The sequence below is a fragment of the Nematostella vectensis genome, chromosome 9 (assembly GCF_932526225.1).
Source record: "Nematostella vectensis chromosome 9, jaNemVect1.1, whole genome shotgun sequence".
In the NCBI taxonomy this organism is placed as follows: Eukaryota; Metazoa; Cnidaria; class Anthozoa; order Actiniaria; family Edwardsiidae; genus Nematostella; species Nematostella vectensis.
The window spans coordinates 1,796,223-1,821,509 of NC_064042.1; the positions used below are offsets into that span (position 1 = coordinate 1,796,223).

Here is a 25,287-nt window from a genome sequence, read left to right on the forward strand (position 1 = left end):
TCTCCGGAATCACCCTCTCTACCCACCTCACCTCCCGCTAGCTAAGGCCCTGTTTATCGAGACATCTTACCTCGATGGGTGTGATTGTAACAGTGTGCTGATTCTCCGGAATCACCCTCTCCACCCACCTCACCTCCCGCTAGTTAAGGCCCTGTTCATCGAGACATCTTACCTCGATGGGTGTGATTGTAACCGTGTGCTGATTCTCCGGGATCACCCTCTCCACCCCCCTCTCCCGCTAGCTAAGGCCCTGTTCATCGAGACACCTTACCTCAATGGGTGTGATTGTAACCGTGTGCTGATTCTCCGAGATCACCCTCTCTATCCACCTCTTACCTCCCTGATGTTTCGGGACCACGCGCCGATTTTTGCTCATACCCAACTGCAGCACCACCTTCCCACCAGGAGGTAAGGTAGCTTCGGACTCTTCCCCCTCCTTCGGTGTCGCTAGTGGCTCGCGGAAGGCGAACCGGTAGTTCTCGGAATTTAGGAGGAGATCCTTGACAGCCTCTAGCTCCTTCCACACCGAGATGTTCCCTTCCCCGTATACAGGGTGGATGAGGTAGCGTTAACGGAGTCGCCCGATACCCGGGATGTGCGGGAAGAAGATTCGAGTGCCGCTAGCCACACTCGTGCATCTTGCCTAGAGAAGAAGGCACGCCGTGTTGCATCGAAAGATCTTATATGTCAGGAGGCCGAATGGGCGTCCTCCCTCAACTATTATTGCACCCGCTGACAATGGGTCAAAAGATAATATAGTGAGGATGGATGTTATTCTAAAAACAACGTAAATATGGGCGTGGCATATCAAGAAAATTTAGCCAAAAATTGTCGTTTTTCCAAGACACGGTCACTTCCATATAAGGAAACTAATATATTCCTTATTTGGAAAACCTGCACGAATCTTGTCATTTTTAAGGCTATCGTACTGCAGGTGCACAAACTTTATGAATTGTATTCAAAAGAGAAAAACAGTGACTGTGACCATTTTGTGAATGGAGAAAGCCTGAAAGAAACTAAAATTCTTCGGTACCAGACCCCTTAAACGACAACGGTTTTTTCATATGCTCCAATAAAATGACACATAGGTAACTTCTTTGTGATGCAACATACAGCATCTTAAATAATCAGAAACAAAAGTTCTACGCATTGATTATTTTTCAATTATTTTTAATTTAACACCATGTAGTAATATAAAAATTAGTCACCCTATAAAACTCACCAATTTTTGCACTGCGTGGTACTGCAATTTAGTATTCAACTTGTAAATATAAAACCCTGGACAAAGCCTCTGGTATCTATTATCTTACAAGCCCTCTCCCGTCCTACGGGGCATAGCCTGTTTACCTCTCACCTCCTTCATTGTCCTATGGGGCATGTAAAAAGCCTGTAGTCATTGTACCCCACCCCTCCCCCTCTCACCTCCTTCATTGTCCTATGGGGCATGTGAAAAGCCTGTAGTCATTGTACCCCACCCCTCCCCCTCTCACCTCCTTCATTGTCCTATGCGGCATGTAAAAACCCTGTAGTCATTGTACCCCACCCCTCCCCCTCTCACCTCCTTCATTGTCCTATGGGGCATGTAAAAAGCCTGTAGTCATTGTACCCCACCCCTCCCCCTCTCACCTCCTTCATTGTCCTATGCGGCATGTAAAAAGCCTGTAGTCATTTAACCCCCCCTTTCCCCCTCTCACCTCCTTCATTGTCCTATGCGGCATGTAAAAACCCTGTAGTCATTGTACCCCACCCCTCCCCCTCTCACCTCCTTCATTGTCCTATGCGGCATGTAAAAAGCCTGTAGTCATTTAACCCCCCCTTTCCCCCTCTCACCTCCTTCATTGTCCTATGCGGCATGTAAAAACCCTGTAGTCATTGTACCCCACCCCTCCCCCTCTCACCTCCTTGCTTGTCCTATGCGGCTTGTAAAGTCTGTAGTCATTGTGCCTTGTGCGGAACTCCAGCCCATTCAGCACAGCCACGAACTCTCCCAGCCCTACAGTGCGGATATTGTTGGAGTGGTCGTGAATGGAGAGCAGGCCTAGGGCTTGGTGTGGGTAGCGCTGTGGTACGGCCGAATTCCTGTCCAGAAATTCCGGATTTGTTTGACTCCGGAGTCGGCATCTGTGCGTATCTTCTCCTCGATGAAGAGCTGCTGTAGCATACTTTTCTCGAGAGATTGATTGACTTAGCGATTTTTAAATATCTGCGAGCTTGCCAACTGTGGTGTTCTGCGCATGCGCCGCATGGATTTGGCCAAAAATGGCGCGGATGAAGAAGACAAGCGGGGCTCCCATCTTGAACCTTTCGTTCAAATCGAGAATCAGGAAATTGCTGTTTAAGTAATGTATTAATTGTTCTAGACATTTCTCGGATGGATATAAAACTTTAACAAAAGTCGCAACGACCAAATTGTAAATGGTGAATTTATTTGGTCTCGAATAAAAAATCAAAGTAGCAAAAGCCAGTTTTTTTTAAGTTTGTAATAACGCAGTCAGCTATATGCCCGCCAGTCGGGAAAGGTCCTTGATGGACTAAATGCCCAAAAGTTCCTAATTTATTCAAATAAACCCTTAACTTGTCGATCTAGTGAGTTCAAAGTATTCTATATTTGTCGAGGAAGGGCAAGCAAATCTGAATTGAGATTTGTTATTTAAACTTTTTCTGTAGAATCGATAGAATCGTAATTTTAGTGGCTCCAGCTGAAATTCCTCCCCAACTCATTAATGGTTAAGCTTGTAGTTTTCCCTAACAATTACTACTGATGCGTCATACCTTGATAAGGGAGCTGTACTTTGACTCTGCAAGTCGCCTCCCTCTCGGCTAGCTCTCTTCTGGAACTTTGTGGAGTGCTGAGGTCTTGCGTGTGAGACTCGAAATAACTTCTTTGAGACACCCGGTCTTTATTCTACTGCGTATTAGATCCAAGTGACAGATTTAGCTATTGATTGAATAAGAACAATCATTTAAAAATGTGGGACATTGACGAAAAGGTGTTTTGTTTGGAAATATTCTAAAAATCCAGGATTTGACATTTATTGAAGTATGTCAAGCTGGAACCGCTTGAAATGGTCTCAACACAAACTTGATGCAAGAGCTTAGAGCCACGTTTAAACGAATTTTCCTCGTTTATTCGTTGCTTGAACGAATTTTCTTCGTTGCTTCATTCGCGTTTCAGGGCCGCTCGGGAAATGGGACGATCCCTTATCCCTGATTGCCAGTGCTGAAATACGCAAGACTAGCTCCAGTACCGCGCAGTTAAACCAGCCTTTTTGTTTGGCGGCGTTTTACCGGCCAAATGTCACATTTTGGCGAATACTAAGAAAATTTAAGGCTATCATTTCTTTATGACTCCCTCATTATCAAACAAATCTGTCATCTTTTGTACAGTATGGTTTTTATGCTATACAGTTAGTCAAAATAGCGACTGAAGTCAGCCTTTTTGTACCTTTGCTCGAACGATTCAACACTACGGGATTGTGTTTGTTTTAGCCAGAGCACGCGCATGCGCATACCTTATTCAGCACTGTCTCCCTGTTAGATGATCTACACAGCCCGCTCGAGAAAAAAATCACCTCACTTATAGCGCATAGAATGTGTTTTTAGGATGTGCGTTTACTAAATTCTTGGAATTGTATGAAAAAGCCAACAACAAGATCCTCCTATAATCAAGGAAAATTGGCTTTTTTATTTATGGGACTTGGTTGAGCTCAGTTGTATGCGATTTTTCTCGTATTTCCCTTTAAGACATGTCTAGAGTCTTATATGTCATATAGGCATGGGAGATGACTTAAGCTGATGTTTCCTCTTTGTCTGCCGCCATTGTCCATACTTTTACGCGAGTTGAAGGGGGGGGGGGGGGGGGGGTTATTAAACCCACCTCGAGCTGGCAAGTAAATACACAAAAAACATCATTCGTGTCCACTTGGCAAGGTTATTCGTTTATCAGGAGTTTTTTGTAATCGTTTTCATGAATTTCTATGATTTCAACGTTTTTTGTCATTCTTTTAAACTGTCATCAGAAATTATTTTCGAGTCTTTCAGTTACTCTTAAAAAAACACCCATTTCTTACTACCAATTTTTCTTCAAATGTGAACAGGAGATTTCAAAATTATTGTGTAAAATTCCAAAGAACAGACTTACAATCCTTTTTTGTGTTATAATGCGTCACTAGGAGATATTGGCCAATTAAGAAAGATTTGCTTTATAACGCGCTATCCAAAAAGAAATAAAAAAACAAGTAATTTAAAGAATAAAAATATCATGTCAAATGAAGGAAAAAAATAATTAAAAAATATAATTGTTGCCTATATTTAGTATAAAAATAAACATTAGCGCTTGTAAACGAGTCCGGAGATTGGTTTATTCGGGTTAACCACTCACATGTATCCGAAATTACAGCACACTGTCTCCCTATTTGTGCCTCGAGAGATAAACACGGCTGTTTTCATGATGACGAGGTGATAAGAACGTGGAAACATGTTATCATTATTATCACAAAAAGGTATTATTGGATTGGATTAGCCAAATGTTAAAAGTAAAGACGAGCTTGAAGGCTATTTAGCAATCAAATGTATTATTAATTCTTATGTTAAGGCTTTCAGGCATAGCATATGCTCCTATGCAACAAATGGCAAATGTAATTTTGTTAATTGCAACAAAACTCCGCCAAGTTAAATCAATCACGTATTTAAAATCGCATTTTTCTATGTCGTTTACTTTGTGTGTGTCAAATTCATCCCTTGAACAAACAATTAAAAAAATAAATTAATATCTTTGTCTGCTAAGACCACGTATTAAAAATCTCATTTTTCTGTCGTGCCCTTGGTTTTATACAGTTTACTTTGTATGTATACTTAGTCTGATTTTCATTGTCCTTTGTCATTGTGTTTTTTGCCTTCTTTACCGATAAATCCAGGGACGTCGCAGCCCGGATTTTTTGAGTGGGGGCCGCGTTTTTAAAATCTGTAAAAAAATATAAAGAAAGATAGAAAATAAAGTTTAATACTTCATTTTCCAACCAATCCAGTTTTAATATGTCGCAATAACCCCGAGGGGTGAAAATGGATGCTTTCTTGAGCTTGTTTTTGGTCTTTTTAAATATAATAAGTGTTTATAGCATAATGCTTCAATATAAAACAAGAAGGCTTTATAATTCGAATAATTGTTCGTCTAATAGGGGTATTTTTTGTGCATTCTACACTCTGCGGCACACTTCTCGAGTATCCATTACTAGAGTGTGGTCCTCGGAACCCTATAAAAGGGGTTGAAGACGATTCTACTGTTCTATGTCTACATGAATGCCTTGACCCGAGCGGAAAGCTACGGAAACAAGAACCTTTTGGATTTTTTAAATACACCTATTTTGATAAAGGCTGCACCCGCGAATCAAAGTAGCGTAACCCGCAGTGGTTCATGGGTATCGAATAAACGGCTAAATCCTGGGGCCGATTTTTGAAAGGCTGGATAAAGTTATCCACGGACAAAAGTTATCTGTTGTATAGGATTTGTTCAGGATTTATCCGTTGGATAAGCATTTATCATTTATCTACAGATAACCCATCTGGCCTTCTAGGAACCGGCCCCTGATCTCTGGGCGCCGTGTGAGACGTTTAGAGGTACATAAACAAGAATGCTAAAGCTTTCTACACCTGTGTTTATTTTAATTTGCGCTTGTTTTTTTTATTTATTAGATACCCATGAAGCACTGCGGGTTACCACACAAAGATTCTCCAATCGCAAACGCATTTGAAATAGGTGTATAATATTCATCTAAAACGACAGCAAAATAGATGGTGTTAGGGAAGGGTAAGGGGGGGGGGGGGGGGAGGTAATGGCAGCTCACAGGACTAACTTTATAATAAACAGTAGGCAAAACAAACTCAAATCTATGCACAAAAACACTCCTGTCAGCTTTCCTGCACAATCATCCTCAAAGGTGCCATAGCAACCCTAGAGCGCCGTGGGAGACGTTTAGAGGTACATAAACAAGAATGCTAAACCTTTCTATACCTGTGTTTATTTTAATTTTGCGCTTGTTTTTTTTTTACTTATTTGATACCCATGAAGCACTGCGGGTTACCACACATAGATTCTCCAAGTGCAAACGTATTTGAAATAGGTGTATAATATTAATCTAAAACGACAGCAAAATAGATGGTGTGGTGGGGGAAGGGTAAGGGGAGGGGGGGGTAATGGCAGCTTACGGGACTAACTTTATAATAAACAGTAGGCCAAACAAACTCAAAACTATGCACAAAAACACTTCTGTCAGCTTTCCTGCACAATTATTCTCAAAGGTGCCATAGCAACCCTAGAGCTCTTAAAGTAATGATGAAATTTATATTCAAATTAAATTATTGATGTTGGTCACAGCAGTAGGGAAATGGTTAATGTAACGAGAACGCATAACTTTGCAAATAAAGTTCTTGGCAGTGCATGAAAACATTTCTGAGAAGAGGTAAGAAAATTTCAAGTACATAGCTCAGAGCAGACGACGGCTGTCTTATAGCTTTTTTTAATGATCGAGTTTTTGAAAATGATCAGGGAATCAAAACTATTACCCTGATATTCAATCACGGCCTGACTTGTGCAGGGAAAAACATATTTCGCTTTATTGGGAGCCCGATTTTACTTACAAGAAGGAAAAATCGAGCTCAATTAGAGACAGAATGAGATTTCATTTAAATTTAATGACATTTTGTGACCAAATCTTAAAATTTGGTTAGACAATTTTCAATTTAATTAAATCAGCAGCTTATTCTCTTGGTATACGAAAACATCTCCAAATGAAGAGCTATTGATCTTAATCGTACAAACGCATACAGATCCGCTTCTGGTGCAATCATTTTATTTATCTTTATTTTCATTTAATCCCCCAGAAGCACGTACAGAGAAATGAGAAAACAGTTATTTTTATATTATTTCTTTAGCCAATGTTTCTAAAAATGTGTTGATACTCGCCAAAAAAAATCTCAATGTACTCGATGGCCGAAATTCTTTAAAACCAAAGCTCTCGACTATTGTGCAAAAAAGGTTTTGCTCGCATGCTCAAATTGCTCGCCAAAAGCAGATTTGCATGCACGAAAGGGCGCGCGAAACGGTAAAAGAGTTGCTTGACGCTAGTTAAAAATAAAACATATTTATGTTTGGTGAAATTAAAACTCGATTAGCGCTTTGCGTTCTAGAAACAAAGTTGTTTTTTGCTTTTGTTTTAACTATTACAAAGTTGTATGCTTGTTATGGTCCTTTCGCGACCACTTTTTACGTGACCTCAGATCACGCAAGCCTACCCTCTGAATTTGAGCATATTTTATGAGCGGAGAAAAACTAACAAAGATGTAGGAATGGGCAATAAATAAGAGAATGTGAAATCTCCGACCTTATGAAAAAAATGTAGTTTAATAAAGACAAAACCAACAAATTTTCGATAAATTTCTCTCCATGCCGCCACCGCACCTCCCTGTGTACGCAACTGCCAGGAAAGTTTAAAGCCTACAGATTTGGTTGCATTGTCTGTTATAAGGTGAAATGTAATTATTTAGGGTTTCCATTGAAAATAAGTTTATTGGCAAAACTATAATTTTTTACTCAAATCTTCAAAAAGCACTGCTATAATATACACCTATTTCAAAAAACGTTGTCAGTGCAAATGGCCATTGACAAATGGCAGTTCTATGACCGAAAGGACCCATGAATCCCAAAATATTTGTTCCATGTTCGGCAAAATATAAATAAAGCACAAGACTATCCATTTAATATAATTGATATATGGTTTGGCATCGCTTGAGTTTATTTATCACCAATTTTTACAAATTATTACTACCCATAAACACCTTTCGGTCGTAGAACTGCCATCTGGCAATTGCCATTCGCAGTTCGCGCTGACAATCTTTATTGAAATAGGTGTACGACGATTTGTCACACCGAGCTGTACTGCTGTTAAGTACGCCTTAATGTTTCATACCATACGGGAAGATTTAATGAAAAAACCCAGTTGCTGGCAGGTGGCGCTGATTCAGTTTTTACAATAAATGTCGTTATCTGTTTTTAGAATCATCCATAAATGATGGAAGAGTAGAATGAGAGATGCCCCTGTGTTGTTGCACGATGCCGAGAGTTTTCTTGAACCTGGTTGTTGTAATTATTTCATTAAAATGTTCATCCAATGGTAAGTTGAAAAACCAATGACTATACTTTTTATAGCTTTCATTAAACACTTTCCAATATATTCCGTTATTCTCTATTCATTCATCTACTATTCATTTTTCACATTTGTACTCTTTGTTTCTTCTCCTTTTTCTACTCTTCGCTGACGCTGTCGGTCTCCTCTTGGATCCTCTCCTCCACTCTTCTATTTTCCTTTTTCACCATTTGTAGGAAAATGGATAATAGAATATGTGCCAGTCAAACGCCAGTCAACTGTTTATTTTTCCCTCGATCAGAAAACCGTACAAGACGATGTTTCGATGTGTGGGCCGGTCGCAATTTTTACAAGAACTTTTTAAAATAAGCCCGGTCCATGTCAACGGATGTCCACTCTTCTATTTCCCTTTTTCACCATTTGTAGGAAAATGGATAATAGAATATGTGCCAGTCAAACGCCAGTCAAATGTTTATTTTTCCCTCGATCAGAAAACCGTACAAGACGATGTTTCGATGTGTGGGCCGGTCGCAATTTTTACAAGAACTTTTTAAAATAAGCCCGGTCCATGTCAACGGATGTCCACTCTTCTATTTCCCTTTTTCACCATTTGTAGGAAAATGGATAATAGAATATGTGCCAGTCTAACGCCAGTCAAATGTTCATTTTTCCCTCGATCAGAAAACAGTACAAGACAATGTTTCGATGTGTGGGCCGGTCGCAATTTTTACAAGAACTTTTTAAAATAAGCCCGGTCCATGTCAACGGAGCACTTAGCCGTAAACGAAAAACTTGATGAGATTTTCACAGTTCTTATTAGCCTGTGAAATGTGTCTTAGAAATACATCTTCATCTGAAATAAATTCATCTGAAACAAACGCGAGACAGAAAAAGGTAGTTTTAAATACTGGCGGGCCATGCGCAAAATTCGATTGTCTAAAATCTCCAATAGATCACACGTCTGCATGTTTTTCGTACAACCAGGAAGCTATACAGACATTTCCTTTATCACCTTTTATTCACTCTCAATTAGTCAATAATGGTGATAAAAATGTCTGTATTTTTCAAGTCTCCGCAGATAACCTGCCCCCACCGCCACCACCTACAACCGCGTTCATACCTCCCTGATGAATTCATTTTCCACTACGCCAATCAATCATTTCCGATCGACTTTTTCACCCGTGAACTTGGCTCCAACCTTCAATGGACGGCTTCAAGTTGCCATACTCTTGAAAGGATCGCGTCATGCGCCTACGGGCGCTGTGCAAGTACCGACTCAGCCAGAAAACGGCGGGAAAGTCTCAATCCATGTTTCTGTGATGACATATGCATGGAGCTTGGAGACTGTTGCTATGACTACGTTAAACGGTAGGGTATTGCTTGTTTATTGAGAGTATAAAAAAAAGCAAAATTATGTAATATAGCTGGCGTTTTTAGAAAGGTTAGATTAGAATAATACTTAGCACCTCTATTATACATACAGTAGCTGGTCGTTTTCGGAATTTGCTCAAAACTATGTTGAACACACCCCACTGCCTCCACCCCTCTACACCTACATGCCTAAATATATCGTAAAGTTTCTGCCGTGATAGTCTATTTAGAACATGTTCTCCTGGTTATGATCATTGTTATTGTCAATTACAGTTGTTTACCTGGGTCACAGTGGCAGCTACCTTTCCATACTCGCCCCAGTCCAAAAACTTGTGCGAGGACGAGTGAGAAGCGCGCCTTCGCCATGGTCAGCGGCTGTCGCCAAAACCCTCCTGGAGATAAAACAGCCGAGAAATGTTACCAGGATGAGCATGACACGACTTTGCTCAGCGGTGCTCCCGTCTTTGACCATGCGCAGAACATATCTTACAAGAATATCTACTGCGCGAAATGTAACAACGCGTCGCAGCTTTCCTATTGGTTAATGAACATAACGTGCGAAAATGACGACATGGAATCTCTCTGGAATGATCCGGGCCGTTTGTTAAAACACGTCAGGGAAAACTGCACGTGGGAATACCTTCCTAGCTACGCGATGGGTCAAAATTTTGACTCCTGTACTCCTCAAGACACGGATTGTGTAAAAAATGCCACCGATAATCAGAAAAAGGATGTCAAACAAGCTGTACACGACATATGCAATCTCTATTCGCTCCCTATACGTTCTGTAGAGAAAATATTCAAAAACCCTCACTGCGCGATTTGTAGTGATTTCAGTGGAGGGGCGAATTGCTGGCTTGCCTACCCGTACAACCCACCAGCAGCCTTGAACATTCTATTTGACTTCAAAACCAACGAGAAATACGACCTGAAAATTTTGAAGGGTGACAATGTGGAAAAATCATACACAAAGGCTTACTCGTGTGCGACAGGACATGCGTATGACCTCGTGGAAATGACGTGCAAAACCCTACCAATAGAATCACAGCCATCAACCACCACCCCCAAAACGACATCCTTAACAATGTCTGCGAATCAACCAACAACCGCAAACGAAAACATAACCGGTGGAAGTACCGGAAGTGCTATGACCGGAAGTGAATCACCGACTCTACCGACCACCCCTTGCGTCCGGGTCATCTACAAAGCTTGTGACGTCACACTACTCAGCAACAAAAGTTTGTTAGTGATGAAAACAGGCGCGGTATACCCTAAAGAGCATTACACAATTCGAGACTTATCGGTTGTAGTTTGCGTGGGTAAGGAGGCCTTCGCAGCGAAAACAATTGACAGTAGCCATGGAAACCGCATTGATGAAATGCAAGTGTTTACGTACGTGGGTCTTGCGCTGTCAGCGGTCACTGAGCTGGTTCTGTTAGGGGTCTACTGCAGGGTCAAAGAGATGAGGAATATTCCCGGAAAGAACTTAATGAGCTTCTTGGCTGCCTTGCTAGGGTATCAAATCTTTTACGTGCTGATTGGCTACAACAACATCCGGGAACTTTGCATTGCTGTTGCCATAGTGATCCACTATTTCTTTCTGGCTTCATTTGGGTGGATGGCAGTAATGGCGTATGACGTCATGAAGACATTTACATCAAAAGGTGTGTGTCTTGCTAGATCTTCGTCTATTCATTGCTGTTTTATTTTGAAAACTGTCGTTTTTCTGGCTTCGGTCAATCCCTTATTAGGACATTACATACCAAATTTGGAACACTTCAATTTTATCGTTTTTTGTCGTCCTATAACTGTGTACGTCGAAAACTTCAAGGTAAACTTGCAAGAATTCGTGTTTACTACGATTTTACTGGCCGCCATTTTGAAACAGGCCCAGGCCCCAGCATCTTTAGAACAACACAGGTTTCCCGTGCGCTCGCCCCAGGCTTCTTTGGACCATTTAGAAAAAACGACTGCCATTGATTGATATGTCGCTGAAATCTGTCATCTTTAGGAGTGCGAAGCTGCAGTAACAATCGTTTTCTCAAGTACAGTGGCTTCGCTTGGGGATCGCCCTTCGTGTTTGTTTCAGTTTGTGCGACCCTCGACAAGACTGTGGAATCTGTCAATATCGGATACGGTAAGAGATGTGAACACGCGGTGTCTGGTGGTCATCGGGCAAACGGTTTCAATCATGACTTTAGACAAACCCAAAGTAAAAAAAAAGCCTTTGAAACGTTATTCCTCAAATGAACTATCAAAAATCCGCTCCAATGTGTTAGCGTCTCAGTAAATGTGGCCTCTCATCACTGTTAAAACAAACGGGTTCGATTCCAGGTCGAGGCGTGGATAGTATCTTTCTGTTTTTCAGCCCTGGATATGAACATATGTGAGCTTACTTGAATCTTGGGTTCCCCAGCTCCAAGATTAGCCGTTTTAAATACATATCAAGTGCTTAGAACATGATATTGTTCTAAGCTCTAAGTTTATATTGTATATAAGTTCTATTAAGATAAATACTATATAATGCGTGAATGTGGGCGATCAGAAAACAGTGTTTAATATAGGTGTAGAGCAAAGTATATTTAGGTATATGGAAAACACACACAAACCAAAGGCCTAGGGATGAAACTGTAGTTTGCGTGTTAATTTTTATATATTTAAAGATGTATACTATTCGTTGTCTAAATCTACTGGCCAGATCTGATATCAAACCTTACATGCATTCCAGGACAGTCACCGGGGGGCTGTTGGATGGAAAAGAACCTTTCTCGGCTAGGAACCATGCATGCGCCAGTTTCCATGGTGATCGTCTTTAACCTTGTTGCCCTCCTTAGGACTGTCCTAGCCATACGCAAAACCCAAAAGGTAAAGAGGCCTTAGGAATGTCCTATACACAAAACTCAAAAGGTAAAGAGATTTCTGTTATTTTGTTTATCCTTCTGTTTTGAAAAGTCTTTTTGTTTTTGTGAAAGACGTTATCAGGTAATTTGATGGTTAACATACATTTTGTACTCTCTCTGACTTCCGCCCGAGAAAATTCTAAGAACCCCTTTTATCTAAATGTCAGTTGTTAAACTACGATGTTATCCCAGCACGCCTGTCAATGTAATAGTCACTAACCTATACTTGAGGGAGAATATAGTCTTTTACAGAATTCCAAGAATATATGAAAATTCCCATCTGATTGTCAAGCGGTCTGTCGTCCATCTATCTTATCTGAGTATTTTATCGTCCGTTCCTCTGTTTTGCATTGAGTACACTTGTTTTGATATCAGAGCTGTGCATGACGGAATAAAATGTAATCTTTCCAGACTTCCAGGATGGCCCGTGAAAATGGTAAGAACCCTCTCCCTTACCTGATCGCCAAGCTGTCCTGTGTGATGGGCTTTACGTGGATACTTGGTCTGATGGTCGGACTCGTGGACTCGACTCTGGTTCTCTACACTTACACCATCCTCAACAGTCTACAGGGTAATGCCGTGGACGGAATAGCATGCACAGGGCGGGGCACTAGGGGAACTTGCCTCCCAATATTTTTAAAAATTAAAAGGAAGTTACGGCAGGGTGGGGCAGTGCCCCCCCAATGTTTTTTAATGTTTCTGTGTCGTGCCCTCCCCCCCCCCACAAAATAGTTCGAGACCTGCTACGGCTATGCTACACGATGAATCAATCATTTATTTACCTTCATCATCACCATACTTCATCATCACTATGATCATCATCGTTTCCATCGTTATCGTCATCATCTCCATCATCATCCATGATACTGATGATACTGATACACGTGTTGTCGTCAACCTTTTTAACCGTAAAACAGCATCAGCTTAGTCCCGGGTTTTCTATCGATAAATGACGTCACCCAGCTCTCCGAAACCCCTCTTGCCTCACGGAAAACACAGGAATCCCGCACAGGAAGGGATCAGGCTTCTGAACAGTTCCATCGTCTGTCAACAAATCGCGTTAGCTAATTATTGTTGGTTGCTTTTTTTCTAGGTTTTATTGTCAGTCTGTTTTTTTTGTCAAATAAGACAACACTCAGCCATCTACAGAAAAAGAAGCCGCTGACCTCTTCTGCGGGCGTGAATGATGGTACCCGCCCGATACAGGCCACGGAAAATATGGCTTTCAGCAAGATGTAGAATTGCATATGGAGTATATAGGGCAAGTCAATTCAGATCGCAACAACAACAAATTCTACAAAAAAGTCGCCCCATTACTACTTGTCGATTAAGGTGGCGCGCCGAGGTTGTTTTGGCTAAACAGCTTATGCTAATTCCGCCTACAGAAGACTCATTTTCGGCGCGATTTTCGTAAATTTTTCAGATTTTTCTCGCACAAGTTGCCTTAGGGTGTGGACTTAACAGGGGGCGTAAATTCGGGAATGGATCTTTGTAGGCAAAAGTGCATTTATTTTTTCAAAGATTGCAAGGACAATTTTGGCGTAAAATAAAGATTTAGCAATCGCGAAGTTTGACAGGTCAGTTTTAAGCCAAAAATTCGTGTGCTTCAAGCTGGAGTATTGTTAGGTGTTACTGTGAATTTAGAAAAAAAATCATCGCGCAGATTTCGATATTTTTATTTTAATATAAAAAAATTGCTTCCATTTACCTTGCATGAAAAAAATAAATAATTTGATTTCAAACAAGAGTGAATCTTGCGGGATCTGACAAAGCATAGATGTATTAATAAAATCTGAAAAATTAACGAAAATCGAGCCGAAAATGAGTCTTCTATAGGGAACTTAGTAAAAGCTGTTTAGCCAAAACAACCTCGGCGCGCCGCATTAAGTAGATCCCGTGTAGGGTGGCTGGTACCACCAGGTAGCCATGCAGCGGCTACGGGATAAAGTTCTCTGAAACTTCATCCCATCCCGCCTCCACCCCCCACCCCCCATCCCCTACCCCCTACCCTCCAGAGAAAAAAAAAAGAATTTAGCGTCTTAAATATCACAAAATATCTAACATTGTCGTAGGGTGAGGGATTTCAAATATTTACATGTTATACAAACAATAGCATTTATTAGTCACGTATCACATACAACTAAACTAATAAGGTTACAACGATTATTGATCAAACTACTTTGTATATAGTGTTATACTTAAAGGAAAATAAAGAATTGTAAGCAAATATTCATTCATTTGCTGGCGAGTTTTCGCTTGACTGACTATATGACAAAGGAAATGTCAAAATGGGAATGGACTTTCTGACATTTCCTTTGTCTTGTGGCCAGTCGAGCAAGAATTCGCCAGCAATGCTGGCTTGTGCTGGCGCAGTATGTACAGGGCTTTATTCCAATGCGTGGGTGGATCCAGTCCTTATCCTGAGTGGTTCAAATTAATAACCTGAATCTAGGGGGGGGGACGCATTCAAGTTACTCATTCCTGTTTATCATTCAGAATTCTGCTGCAAATCCTTATACGTCCTCTGTCCTAAGCTATTCAAATATCAGTGTTATAGTGAAGAAAAGTGCCTTACAAAGATACACCTCATTTCTCCTCTCCATGTCACTCAGAGCCAAGTGTCGTAGCTGAATTCTCCTTCAATAGTGATGGTGTCCAGTTCTTGCCCCTCGTTCACCGACCTCTCGCGAGGAGCGGAGTTGCGTGGCAAGCTTGTTTGCAAATTCTCTTCCTCGTCATCGAATATATTCTCTTGAGATGACAATAAGGTGTTGACGGTGATGGTGTCCAGTTCTTGCCCCTGGATTAACGATCTCTTGCCCCGTAGTGATCTTGGTGCCCCCGACTTTTCTCCCCATCGCATCCTCGTCATCGGTTATATTTTCCCGCGATAGAGTAGTGTCAATAGTGTTTTCGCGGCTGGGTGTGGTGCTGAATGGTCGCTGCTCTTTTCCTCGTACAAATTCATTTGGCTCGCCTGTGAACTCTTGGGTGGCTTTAATTCTCTTCATAGCCATTTCTTGCCCGTTGCGGTGCACTCGGACCCCCATACTGGCCGCGTGGTCTAAGAAGGCACTCGCTTTAAGAGGGTGGCGCATAAACTGGATGAGAGCTCGGCGAAACCGGTTTGTCCGGCAGTAGAATATGATCGGCATCAATGAACTCGCGGCAAATAGGAAGAAATAGGTATAGAAAGCGTACCAGCGATCGCCCTCAATATCACCCCTTACTCCGATATAGCTGTAAAGGAAAAACAAAAAATATTTCGAGCTAAAATTTGAAAGGATAACTGGCATTTATTTCTTGCCATAGAAAATTACTTTGCGCTGTGGGATACGAAACTTTTTGGCCAATATATATTCAACTTGACACGTTTAGTTTATTTACAGTGCCGTGGCCCTGGATATCAGGGTGAACTGGATTATATCACATTTGTAATAATTGTGGATGTCCAGGGACACATTGTTAAGGGACACTCATGCCCCTCTCACTTCTATGGCGCCCTGATTTCAAAATTGGAATATGGATGTGTACTCTGTTACGTGCAAATCTGCTAAGCACATTTAAATGAAACATCTTACTTTTTTTAGGTTTCCCCTTTTAGGTATATTCCTTTTTACACAGCAGAATTTATCGACATAACTAGACCATTACCAAGTAACATTACGTACAAGTTTACCAGTCACAAGCCCTGTATTAGTCCAATAGTGTAGATCTGACCAAGTAACATTACATAAGAGTTTACCTGTATGAAATGGCGGGAAGCCTTAAAACTGTCTGGGTGCCAATAGTAATGGCAAGTGTCAAAAGCGCTTTACTACTGTCTTGTTTCCTCCTCCGACCACTCTCATACCGTAGAGCGTACTGACGGCATGGCAACTCCTTCTGATCTCCCGCGCACTTAATAAAACCACCAGCATGGAAAGTGCAAGGGATCACCACTTTCCATATAATTTGCTCTGGTCCAAACAGGACCCGTTGGTACGTCTCGTCGGGGACGGTCTCATCTGGGTCGTCTGCGTATAAAGGGATCGAAAACCCTAGAAACAACAAGAAAACAGCGACCCACTTGAACACAACATAGCAGGTGATATTCCGAGTCGTTTTCAAGTAGTTGTAGCGATGACCGTACCTCAGAGCAAAGAAACAGTCGATACTCAAGCCAAGCTGAGTAAAGAGATCATTCAGAAGGAAGAATCGATGGAACAGCATCGTATACCAACTCGTCTCTCGAGTCAAGTTTCGTTTCTTGGTGAAGAGATAATAGTCCATGAACAGTGGAATGTTAACCATGACGTCGAGTAGCTCAACGATCGCCAAGTCGAAAACAAGACCAAGTTTAACGACGTTTCGCATGCTCTTGAATTGAACGAAGAGCGCACAGATGGAGCCGTTCGTCAGAAAGCCGAGAACCATGAGAAATGATAACATGACGCTTTGAATTGCGATCCTGGACCTGGTCCTGGACTGGACCCGTAAGGTACTCCATCTCCTCGGTTTGGGATGGAGTAGAAAACAAAACGGCTACAAATAACCAAAAACTGAACATGGGAATATTAAAAATGATGGCAAGACAAACCCACCAGGATATAATTTGAGGGTTATGTAACATTTACATTGCGCCTGCTTTTAATTGGCTATAGCAGAAATCTAGTTAACAGCCAATGGCTTTTGTGTATGGTTATTCTTTTTTGATAAATAAGACTAACTCTAACAATGCAATTCTTACTAGCAGCACATTGTGAATGCTTGGGAGGCTTTTATAAAATCGAAAAAGACTTTTTGTTCTCGAAAGGCTATTAAAATTCATGAAAGAAATAAGTATCGTATTTTACTATAATTTTTGTAGTTTTTGCAAATTTCAAATAATGAACCCCAGATAAGGTAATGTGTCTAGCAATATATTTCAAGTTAGCATATCGCTTGGAGGGTACCTGTGTATCGTAGTATTTTATCGACAAAAAAGCACTTTTCAAATGAAATGCAATCATTTAGGGATAAGTTTAATCAGTTTTTTTATAACACTCATATTAAGTAGTTAATGAAAATAATTTCGATGTTATTCATGAGAGCAATTAGATCGACACCGTCCTAACATATCTTGAAGCTTATGAAAGTAGTGTTTTTCCCACCCCTCCCCACTTGGTAAATACGATTCGAATCCGTTGCATTCTTATCCCCATGCATCCTTATCGGGTTTTCTGTGGATGGTAAGAGTTGTGACGTCACAAGAAACCATCTCGTCCCAGCCCCCAGGCTACCTCACGGTTCATCTCCGAGCATAGGAAACCCGGTAAGAACGCTCGGGACTAGGCTGCGTTTCCTTTGGATCCAAGATGGCGGACATTAGAAAAATTTTCATCGCTCAGAGATTTTCCCGCACTCCGGTTTTCGTAGACTTTTAGTATGGTATTGGTAATTATCCGTACAATTGAAATCTGTCGAGATTTGTAATACTAGAAAGTTTTTAGTCGTTTTGTTTCCTTTTTTTCTTTTTGGAGGCTATTGAGCGCGGTGCAGGGCTTTTCCTCCTTTCGAAAATCTCAATTCTGAAAGAAATTATTACCCCTCCCTCCGGCCCGCCCCCCTTAGGAAATCCTGTATCCGCCCTCGGCACGTTTTAACAGCTTTAATTTCCATTCATTTAAAAATTTTCGTCCTTTATGCTTGCCCGATATTGGGTAAACTTTTTAATATGTCTAATCCTGGAACTGCCTTCGCCACATTTTAACAGCTATGATTTCCTTTCATTTAAAAATTCATTTTTTTTTTAATCCTGTCTGCTTGCCCGATGTTGGTTAAACATTTTAATATGTCTGATGCCAGCCAAGGAACCTTGACTACTGCTGAAAATGAAAATAAATTTATTGAACAATGCTGTCAAACCTGTTGGCCAATTCAATACTGTCAAAGCTGCCAACCTAAATGAGCAAATCTTGTTACAAGACAGTTATTAAAATTAGGGAAGGATGCGTTGTATGAAGATCAGGAAAAAATGGGCCTTACTCAGCATTTTAAACAACTAATATTACCTTATTTAGAAAGTTTGTGTTTTGAGAACTCGATAGCGTAATAAAAAACGAAAAAGAGAACTCAATAGAATCTTGACAAAATCTTCGGGTTCTTAATTAAAATATAGCTTATTTAAACAAGGAAAATTTATAAGATACACAATGTTCTAAAACAAAAATACAGCTCACCAAAATTTAACCAAATACGGTAACCAGGCTTCCAGGAACACGATTCACACGACGGATTGCGGTGCAATAGTGCATAATCCTTCAACAATAGTCCTACAAGAAATGGGCTTTCGAGATGAGTTTCGCGAGTTTGGTTTTTTAATGCCATTTCTTATAGTACTTATTTTGCTTTCAGTGATTGGTAATTTAGTGGCGTTGGTTGTGATTTTGAGGTCAAGAGAGCTGCGCACAAACCCGTCAAATTTCTACTTGGTTAATGGCACAGTATCGAACCTTCTATTCTGTTTACTTGTGCAAGTTGTACTGTTAGTGTTCTCGTCTATCGGCGCTGGGGACCAACAACTCCAGTGTAACTTTACGATATTTGTGTTCTACACTTGTTCGTTTGTAACTGTCATGACACTTACAGCTATAGCGTTGGATAAGTATTTTGCCATTATCAGACCCTTCTGGTTCAGACGCCGGAACAAAAGGCTACAAACACTCCGAGCTATCGTAGTGTTTTGGATCCTAGGGGTATTTTTTTCCTTGCCAAAAGTTGTTGTCATGGTGAGGCAAAGTGGAGTGAGGTATTGCTCACGAGGAATCAGGCACACTCGATCATCTGAGGAGCTCATTTCTGAAATCCTCATCCTTATCCTTGTGTTTCTGCTGCCGAATATCATCATTTTTACGGTTTACGTGAGACTCATCCACAAGCTATGGTTCTCAAGCGATGCCAAGTCCAGTACTAACATCGGGCTGCTAAGGTCTCGCCGAGCGGTCACTAAGCTCTTTGTTACCATGACAACATTATTTGTAATCTGCTGGACACCATACACAGTGGACGCCATCTTGTGGTTCTTAGACTCACAAGTCTCCAAATTGAGTGAGGTCCTGTCCCTGTGTTTTGTATTCCTGTACTGCGCAGCTAGCGCGCTTGTCTACGCAGTCTGCAATCCGACAGTTCGTCGCGCTGTTCAGAAGGCCTGTGCACGTGGTTTCGCCTGCTGTCACGGCAAACCTGAACAGCGGCAAGTCGAGCCAAAGAAAGCAAGAGCTAAAACCGCTCAAACCACGATCGCGCTTTTAGGTGTTGCGCAGCAGGGTGGCGACAGGAGACCCGTGGATGTCATAGACATGGAGTGAGACTGCAATGTCCTTGGAGAAGACAACAACGAAAGTCAAATTACCGAAGAGAGAACGTAGCTTTTTGTTTGATAGTGCGCGCGCAGATGAGCTAAGCCAAAACGTAAACATAAGGGTCGTAAAGGCTGGCTAATTCGTGGGTCTAAAAATAGCCTTGTTCACAAAAACGCCTCGACACCTATATAATACAAAAATGTGGAGAGCTTGATTGCCCCTAGTTATGATAATATTATGGTAAAAAAAACATGTTCAGAAAAGTGTGTCCTCAAGCTCGACCCCCCCTCCCTCCCCTCCCCTCCCCTCCTTGTGCGCCGCTCATGATTAATATAAGAAACAGCAATCGACCGGCTACGGGAGTAGGTTAGACTACAAGACCCCATCATCTAATGCTAATGCATGCTCGAAGATCCAGCATACTTTGCGGGCGCTCCCAAAGGTCACCCCGGCGAAAGACCTTTGGAAGCGCCCGCAAAGTACGCTGGATATTTTGAGACAAGAAGGGTCTAGGGTAGTGTGGGCTAAGCTGTCTATGCCACATTTCTCGTAGGTTTTTAAGCGGATTTCTTTGATGATCGATTGGGGGATAGTTCCATCCCTCTCGACAAATACGAGACAAACTTATACCGCTCTAAACTCGTAAAATTGAGCTTCTTAGGAGAAAAAAACACCACATGAATTCGAGCATGGAGATATAACTCACAGAGTTTATTTGCTTGAATTCGTATGCCATAGAAATCCTTGACTGACGCGGGTGGGAAGCCTGGGCAAAAAAGTAGACTAAGAGTATTTATATGGTTTAAATGAAAGGAGTTCTTTGTAATTCATTCAAATTTTACCTTAACCTTATAAAGACCTAAAACTTATAAAGACAGTCCTATCAACTTTCCAGATTTAATTTTCTTTTGGCAGAAATATTTAAACATTCTCGAAATATGTCTGCATTATGGCATATTTTTCTTGAAGCTTTTCTCTTCAAATCCACAACCTTAAAAGCCAGGTTGTATATTGTCTAATAATCTTTCCCAGGGATAGGGAAGGGAGACATGACTGGGAAGTCAGATATCAAATGAACAGGGGCGGTAGGGGGGTTCCCTGCACGTTTCACGAGTTCCAAAAATCGGAAATCACGTTTCACGATTTTTAAAGAGCATAGGCACAATTCACGATTTTTGCATAGATCACGATTCACGTTGATCGAATTTCTTCATTCCCGAATCACCGGCGAAAGTAGCAATCACGGATCACGGTGTTCAAATTGTCCTTTCCACGATTCACGATAAACAAAAAAGGCCGTTCACGGATCACGAAAATAATACTTACCGCCGCTAAATGAAAAAAAAAACGAAAGAATACTACAACAAGTGCAAACTAGGATGAGATACCTAGAAACAAAGTCCACTAAATGATCAATGACCACTCCACTCACTCCCCAAATTTCCTGGCTATCTTGTGGGGTGGTTGGGCTGTTTGATAGGAAATGTAGGATATATGTAAGAGTATCGGACCATGGGATAGGAAATGTAGGATATATGTTGGAGTGTTGGGTTATGCCAGAACGTGAGGTAGATGTAGTATACATGAAATATGAGAGTATCGGGATGTCGGGCAGTGGGTTAGGAAATGTGTCAGGAGTGTCAGGTTTTCTGACTGTGTGGTAGGAAATGTAAGATGTATGTAGGGGTGTTGGGTTGTTGGGCCGTGAAATGTAGAATATACGTATGAGTATCGGGTTGTCAGACTGTGGGGTAGGAATTGTAGGATATATGTAGGAGTGTCTGCCCTTGTTGGGTTGCCGGACCCAGGATGCAAGGCAGACTGTGTTTCATTTACCGCGCGATTGACGCGTTGAATATTAAAGTGGTGTATTTTCGTAAAAATCTTAATCGCGCGTTAAATGAGACACATTTTGCAGTGCTCCCTTGGCCGGACCTTGTAATTGCAAATGTAGCATAGATATATTGATAGATAGATAAATCGTTAAATAAGAAAATATAACCTAGCAGTCTCGGGACTGAATTAAATGACAATATTAAGAAAAGTATAAAAAAATTGCATTAGATCACAATAAAAATATGACTTTATCGATAGCTAGACTTTGATTATTTATTAAAATGTAGCGACTAAATGCAGTGTGGCTCATGATATATGCAGGGGTGTTTGCTTGTCGTGTTATCTGCATCATGTCATTTGGTGAATCAATCACCATAAAAGGACAGGCGCGTAGACAGGGGGTGCGTGTTCAGCCCTCCCCCCCCCCTTTGCCACCAAAAAGTTTGACATTTTTTATTAAGGATCTTCAAATACTACGCTTTTTCCAAGTTAGGAACTAGAGAAAAAAACGGACGAATTCTACTTTAGGAAACACTGATAATTTTCCTGATCTCATTAATCTTAGACTCGCCGATTGGAAAGTGTCATGTCAAAAAATAATCATAACCAGAGTTAAAATTACATTGAAACCAAAGATGAGAACACGACAAGTGAATAAACCTCTGAGGATTCCTATACAAACCTGACAAAGTTCCATACAGTCGAATCAAAGTGGATGCCGCCTGACATCTATTGGATAAGGAGCAACCGTAACCAAAGCATCGAGCGTATATTTTCGCTAGAGATCGGATCGTACAAGCGTATAATAGGGTGTATTTTGTAACAAAGCGGGTTTATTTTTGGGTCGCGTTTCGTCCCTAATGCTCAGTTTTTGGTTATTTGTCGCTGTTATGTTTTCTACTCTATCGCCCACAGAGGAGGTGGAGTACTTTACGGGTTCAGTCCAGGACCGACGGATTGCAATTCAAAGCGTTTCGCTGTCGATTCTATTGCTATTCGGCTTTCTGACGAACGGATCCATCTGCGTGCTCTTCGTTCGATTCAAGAGCATGCGAAACGTCGTTAAACTTGGTTTTGTTTTCGACTTGGCGATCGTGGAGCTACTCGACGTCATGATTAACATTCCACTGTTCATGGATTATTATCTCTTCACCAAGAAACGAAACTTGACTCGAGAGACGAGTTGGTATACGATGCTGTTCCATCGATTCTTCCTTCTGAATGACCTTTTCACTCAACTCGGGTTGAGCGTCGATTGTTTCTTTGCTCTTAGGAATGTTCATCGCTACAACTACTTGAAAACGACTCGGAATATCACCTGCTATGTTGTGTTTAAGTGGGTCGCTGTTTCCTTGTTGCTGCTGGGATTTTCGATCCCTTTATACGCAGGCGACCCAGATGAGACCGTCCCCGACGTACCAACGGGTCCTGTTTGGACCAGAGCAAATTATATGGAAAGTGGTGATCCCTTGCACTTTCCATGCTGGTGGTTTTATTAAGTGCGCGGGAGATCAGAAGGAGTTGCCATGCCGTCAGTACGCTCTACGGTATGAGAGTGTTCGGAGGAGGAAACAAGACAGTAGTAAAGCGCTTTTGACACTTGCCATTACTATTGGCACCCAGACAGTTTTAAGGCTTCCCGCCATTTCATACAGGTAAACTCTTATGTAATGTTACTTGGTCAGATCTACACTATTGGCACTCATACAGTCGTTTGTGACTAGCACGTTATGAGCAGGCACTCAGACATTCTCCTACCGTCATGGCATTGTTTATTCTCTTTACGTTTCACGAGTGAGTATGAGTGTGGGAGAGAGACCAGGACTTATCTAAACCCTATTATCTAACCACACCCTGTATGTATTCATTGTGGTAATTTTCTTCAAGGTATTTCGAATGTTTCAACTGGAGACTGTTCTGTCTTAATTTTAAGTTAAACTTTACAAGGCTTGTTCTTCCATTGAGTGATCTTTTTTCTTCGTTTTCTTTTTACCTGTTCTAGCTACGTAGCAGTTGAGGGTGGTATAGAGGGCGATCGCTGGTACGCTTTCTTTGCCTATTTCTTCCTATTTTCCTCGAGTACATTAATGCCAGTCATATTTTACTGCCGGACAAACCGGTTTCGCCGAGCTCTCATCCAGTTTCTGCGCCACCCTCTTAAAGCGAGTGCCTTCTTAGACCATGAGGCCAGTATGGGGGTCCGAGTGCACCGCAACGGGCGAGAAATGGCCATGAAGAGATTTAAGGCCGCTCAACAGAAGCAAGCAGATGGACCAAGAACCTCACCGAAAAGAAGAGATCATCCGTTCAGCAGGAATCCAAGTCGCGAGAACACCATCATCACTATATATATAACTGATGATGAGGGAGGCATGGGAAAGAGATGTGAGTCACGGACATCTCCGACACTCATAAGGCCAATGATCGAGGGACAAGAACCGGCCAAGGACGTCGGACATGCACCGGACACCAACTACCCGTCAGTATTGTCAAAAAGGAAAATAACTGATGAAGAAGCGTTTATTCCTTATGACGGCATGCCGCAAAGAGGGTGCTCGCTGACACCTTCACGCAAAAGGTTGATCATCGAAGGACTAGAGCCGGATATCATTACCATAGAAGGAAAATTTAGCTATGACACCCGGTTCTGAGTAAAGTTTGCAGTTGTTTGTAACTTTAGACGTGTTATATACTATTTTCTTGTTTCTTTAGAAACGTGGCATAATTGTAAAATAAAGACCCCGAATGTTCATAGGAGATGGGATGCTTGCATTATGTGTCCTTATACCGTAAATACTCGTTGTAGTGCACTGCTTCCAACAAGCGCTCCAATTTTAGAAGTATCCCTCCCCCATAGTATGCTGCGCCTCATCCAAATAAGGGGCCTCTACCCCAAAACTGTTAGGTCGATCGAATGCGATGCTTTTCAGCACGCACAAGTTAATCTTTTTATAATAGAATAGGGGAAGACGTTTTCTCGCAATAAAGACATGGCATTTATTCATATCAATTCAAAATTTTGAAATAATTCGCACACTACTACGATTTGGCTTCCGATTCTAACGATTTAACAAACGCCCAGTGCACTAAGTTGAACATTTATGTGAAATATGCGCACTTTCTTTGCTGTTACTCACACGAGCACTTCAGTTCACTATATAATTCCATTTCTTTTGTAAATAAACTGTTTATTATTATATCTCGTCATAAGAAATTAGTAGGCGCGTACACAGGATTGGCTTGGGGGTGGGGGTGCGCAGTCATAGACAACATTTGGAAAACGCAAAGTATTTGAAGATTCCTTTACATTAATTACCCACTTTTTGGCCCGCCATGGAAGGGGATTGGGGTGCACGCTCACCCTACGTCATTAAAATGATGTGAATTCATAAAAAAGTGAAAATAAGGATTGCTTTCATTGTTTTAAAAACACGGATGGCTTTTGAAGGATAATCGAACCAATCGCGTAGGGGTGGTTAAAAAGCGGCCTGAAAAAACCCGTCAGTGAATCCTCTTTAGCGTAATGGAATAAAACCGACAACAGAAATGGAAGGAAAATGATAAAGCCATTAAAAATACTGATAAAAGATAGAAAAAAAAGAGGTAGAGCCAATTGCCCGAGGATCGAACCTCTTCAGATCAAATGAAACGAGAAAAAAAAATAGACCATACTTCCAGACATACGCTGAAACACCGTATGGCAGCAAGCTTTACGGC

The 25,287-nt window shown here is 41.4% G+C and overlaps 2 protein-coding genes and 1 long non-coding RNA gene across 3 annotated transcripts; 2 read left to right on the forward strand and 1 right to left on the reverse strand.

Annotated features, from left to right (window-relative positions):
- Positions 1-377: 377 nt before the first annotated feature.
- On the reverse strand, positions 378-9,902 carry LOC116616872. Its single transcript, XR_004295498.2, has 4 exons — positions 9,794-9,902; positions 2,773-2,938; positions 1,899-2,301; positions 378-643 (listed from the first exon to the last, which is right to left on the reverse strand). It is a non-coding gene; the product is annotated as an uncharacterized LOC116616872 (long non-coding RNA).
- LOC5509964 (probable G-protein coupled receptor Mth-like 3) lies at positions 6,362-14,639 on the forward strand. Its single transcript, XM_032378982.2, has 8 exons — positions 6,362-6,458; positions 8,052-8,168; positions 9,211-9,509; positions 9,786-11,176; positions 11,524-11,649; positions 12,241-12,377; positions 12,824-12,983; positions 13,506-14,639. Exons 2-8 carry the CDS (start codon positions 8,166-8,168, stop codon positions 13,649-13,651), a joined length of 2,262 nt encoding a protein of 753 aa, XP_032234873.2. The 5' UTR covers positions 6,362-6,458; positions 8,052-8,165; the 3' UTR covers positions 13,652-14,639.
- Positions 14,640-19,158: 4,519 nt separating this feature from the next.
- Positions 19,159-19,740, forward strand: LOC5509954 (tachykinin-like peptides receptor 86C). Its single transcript, XM_048732359.1, has one exon. It carries the CDS (start codon positions 19,159-19,161, stop codon positions 19,738-19,740), a length of 582 nt encoding a protein of 193 aa, XP_048588316.1.
- Positions 19,741-25,287: the final 5,547 nt, after the last annotated feature.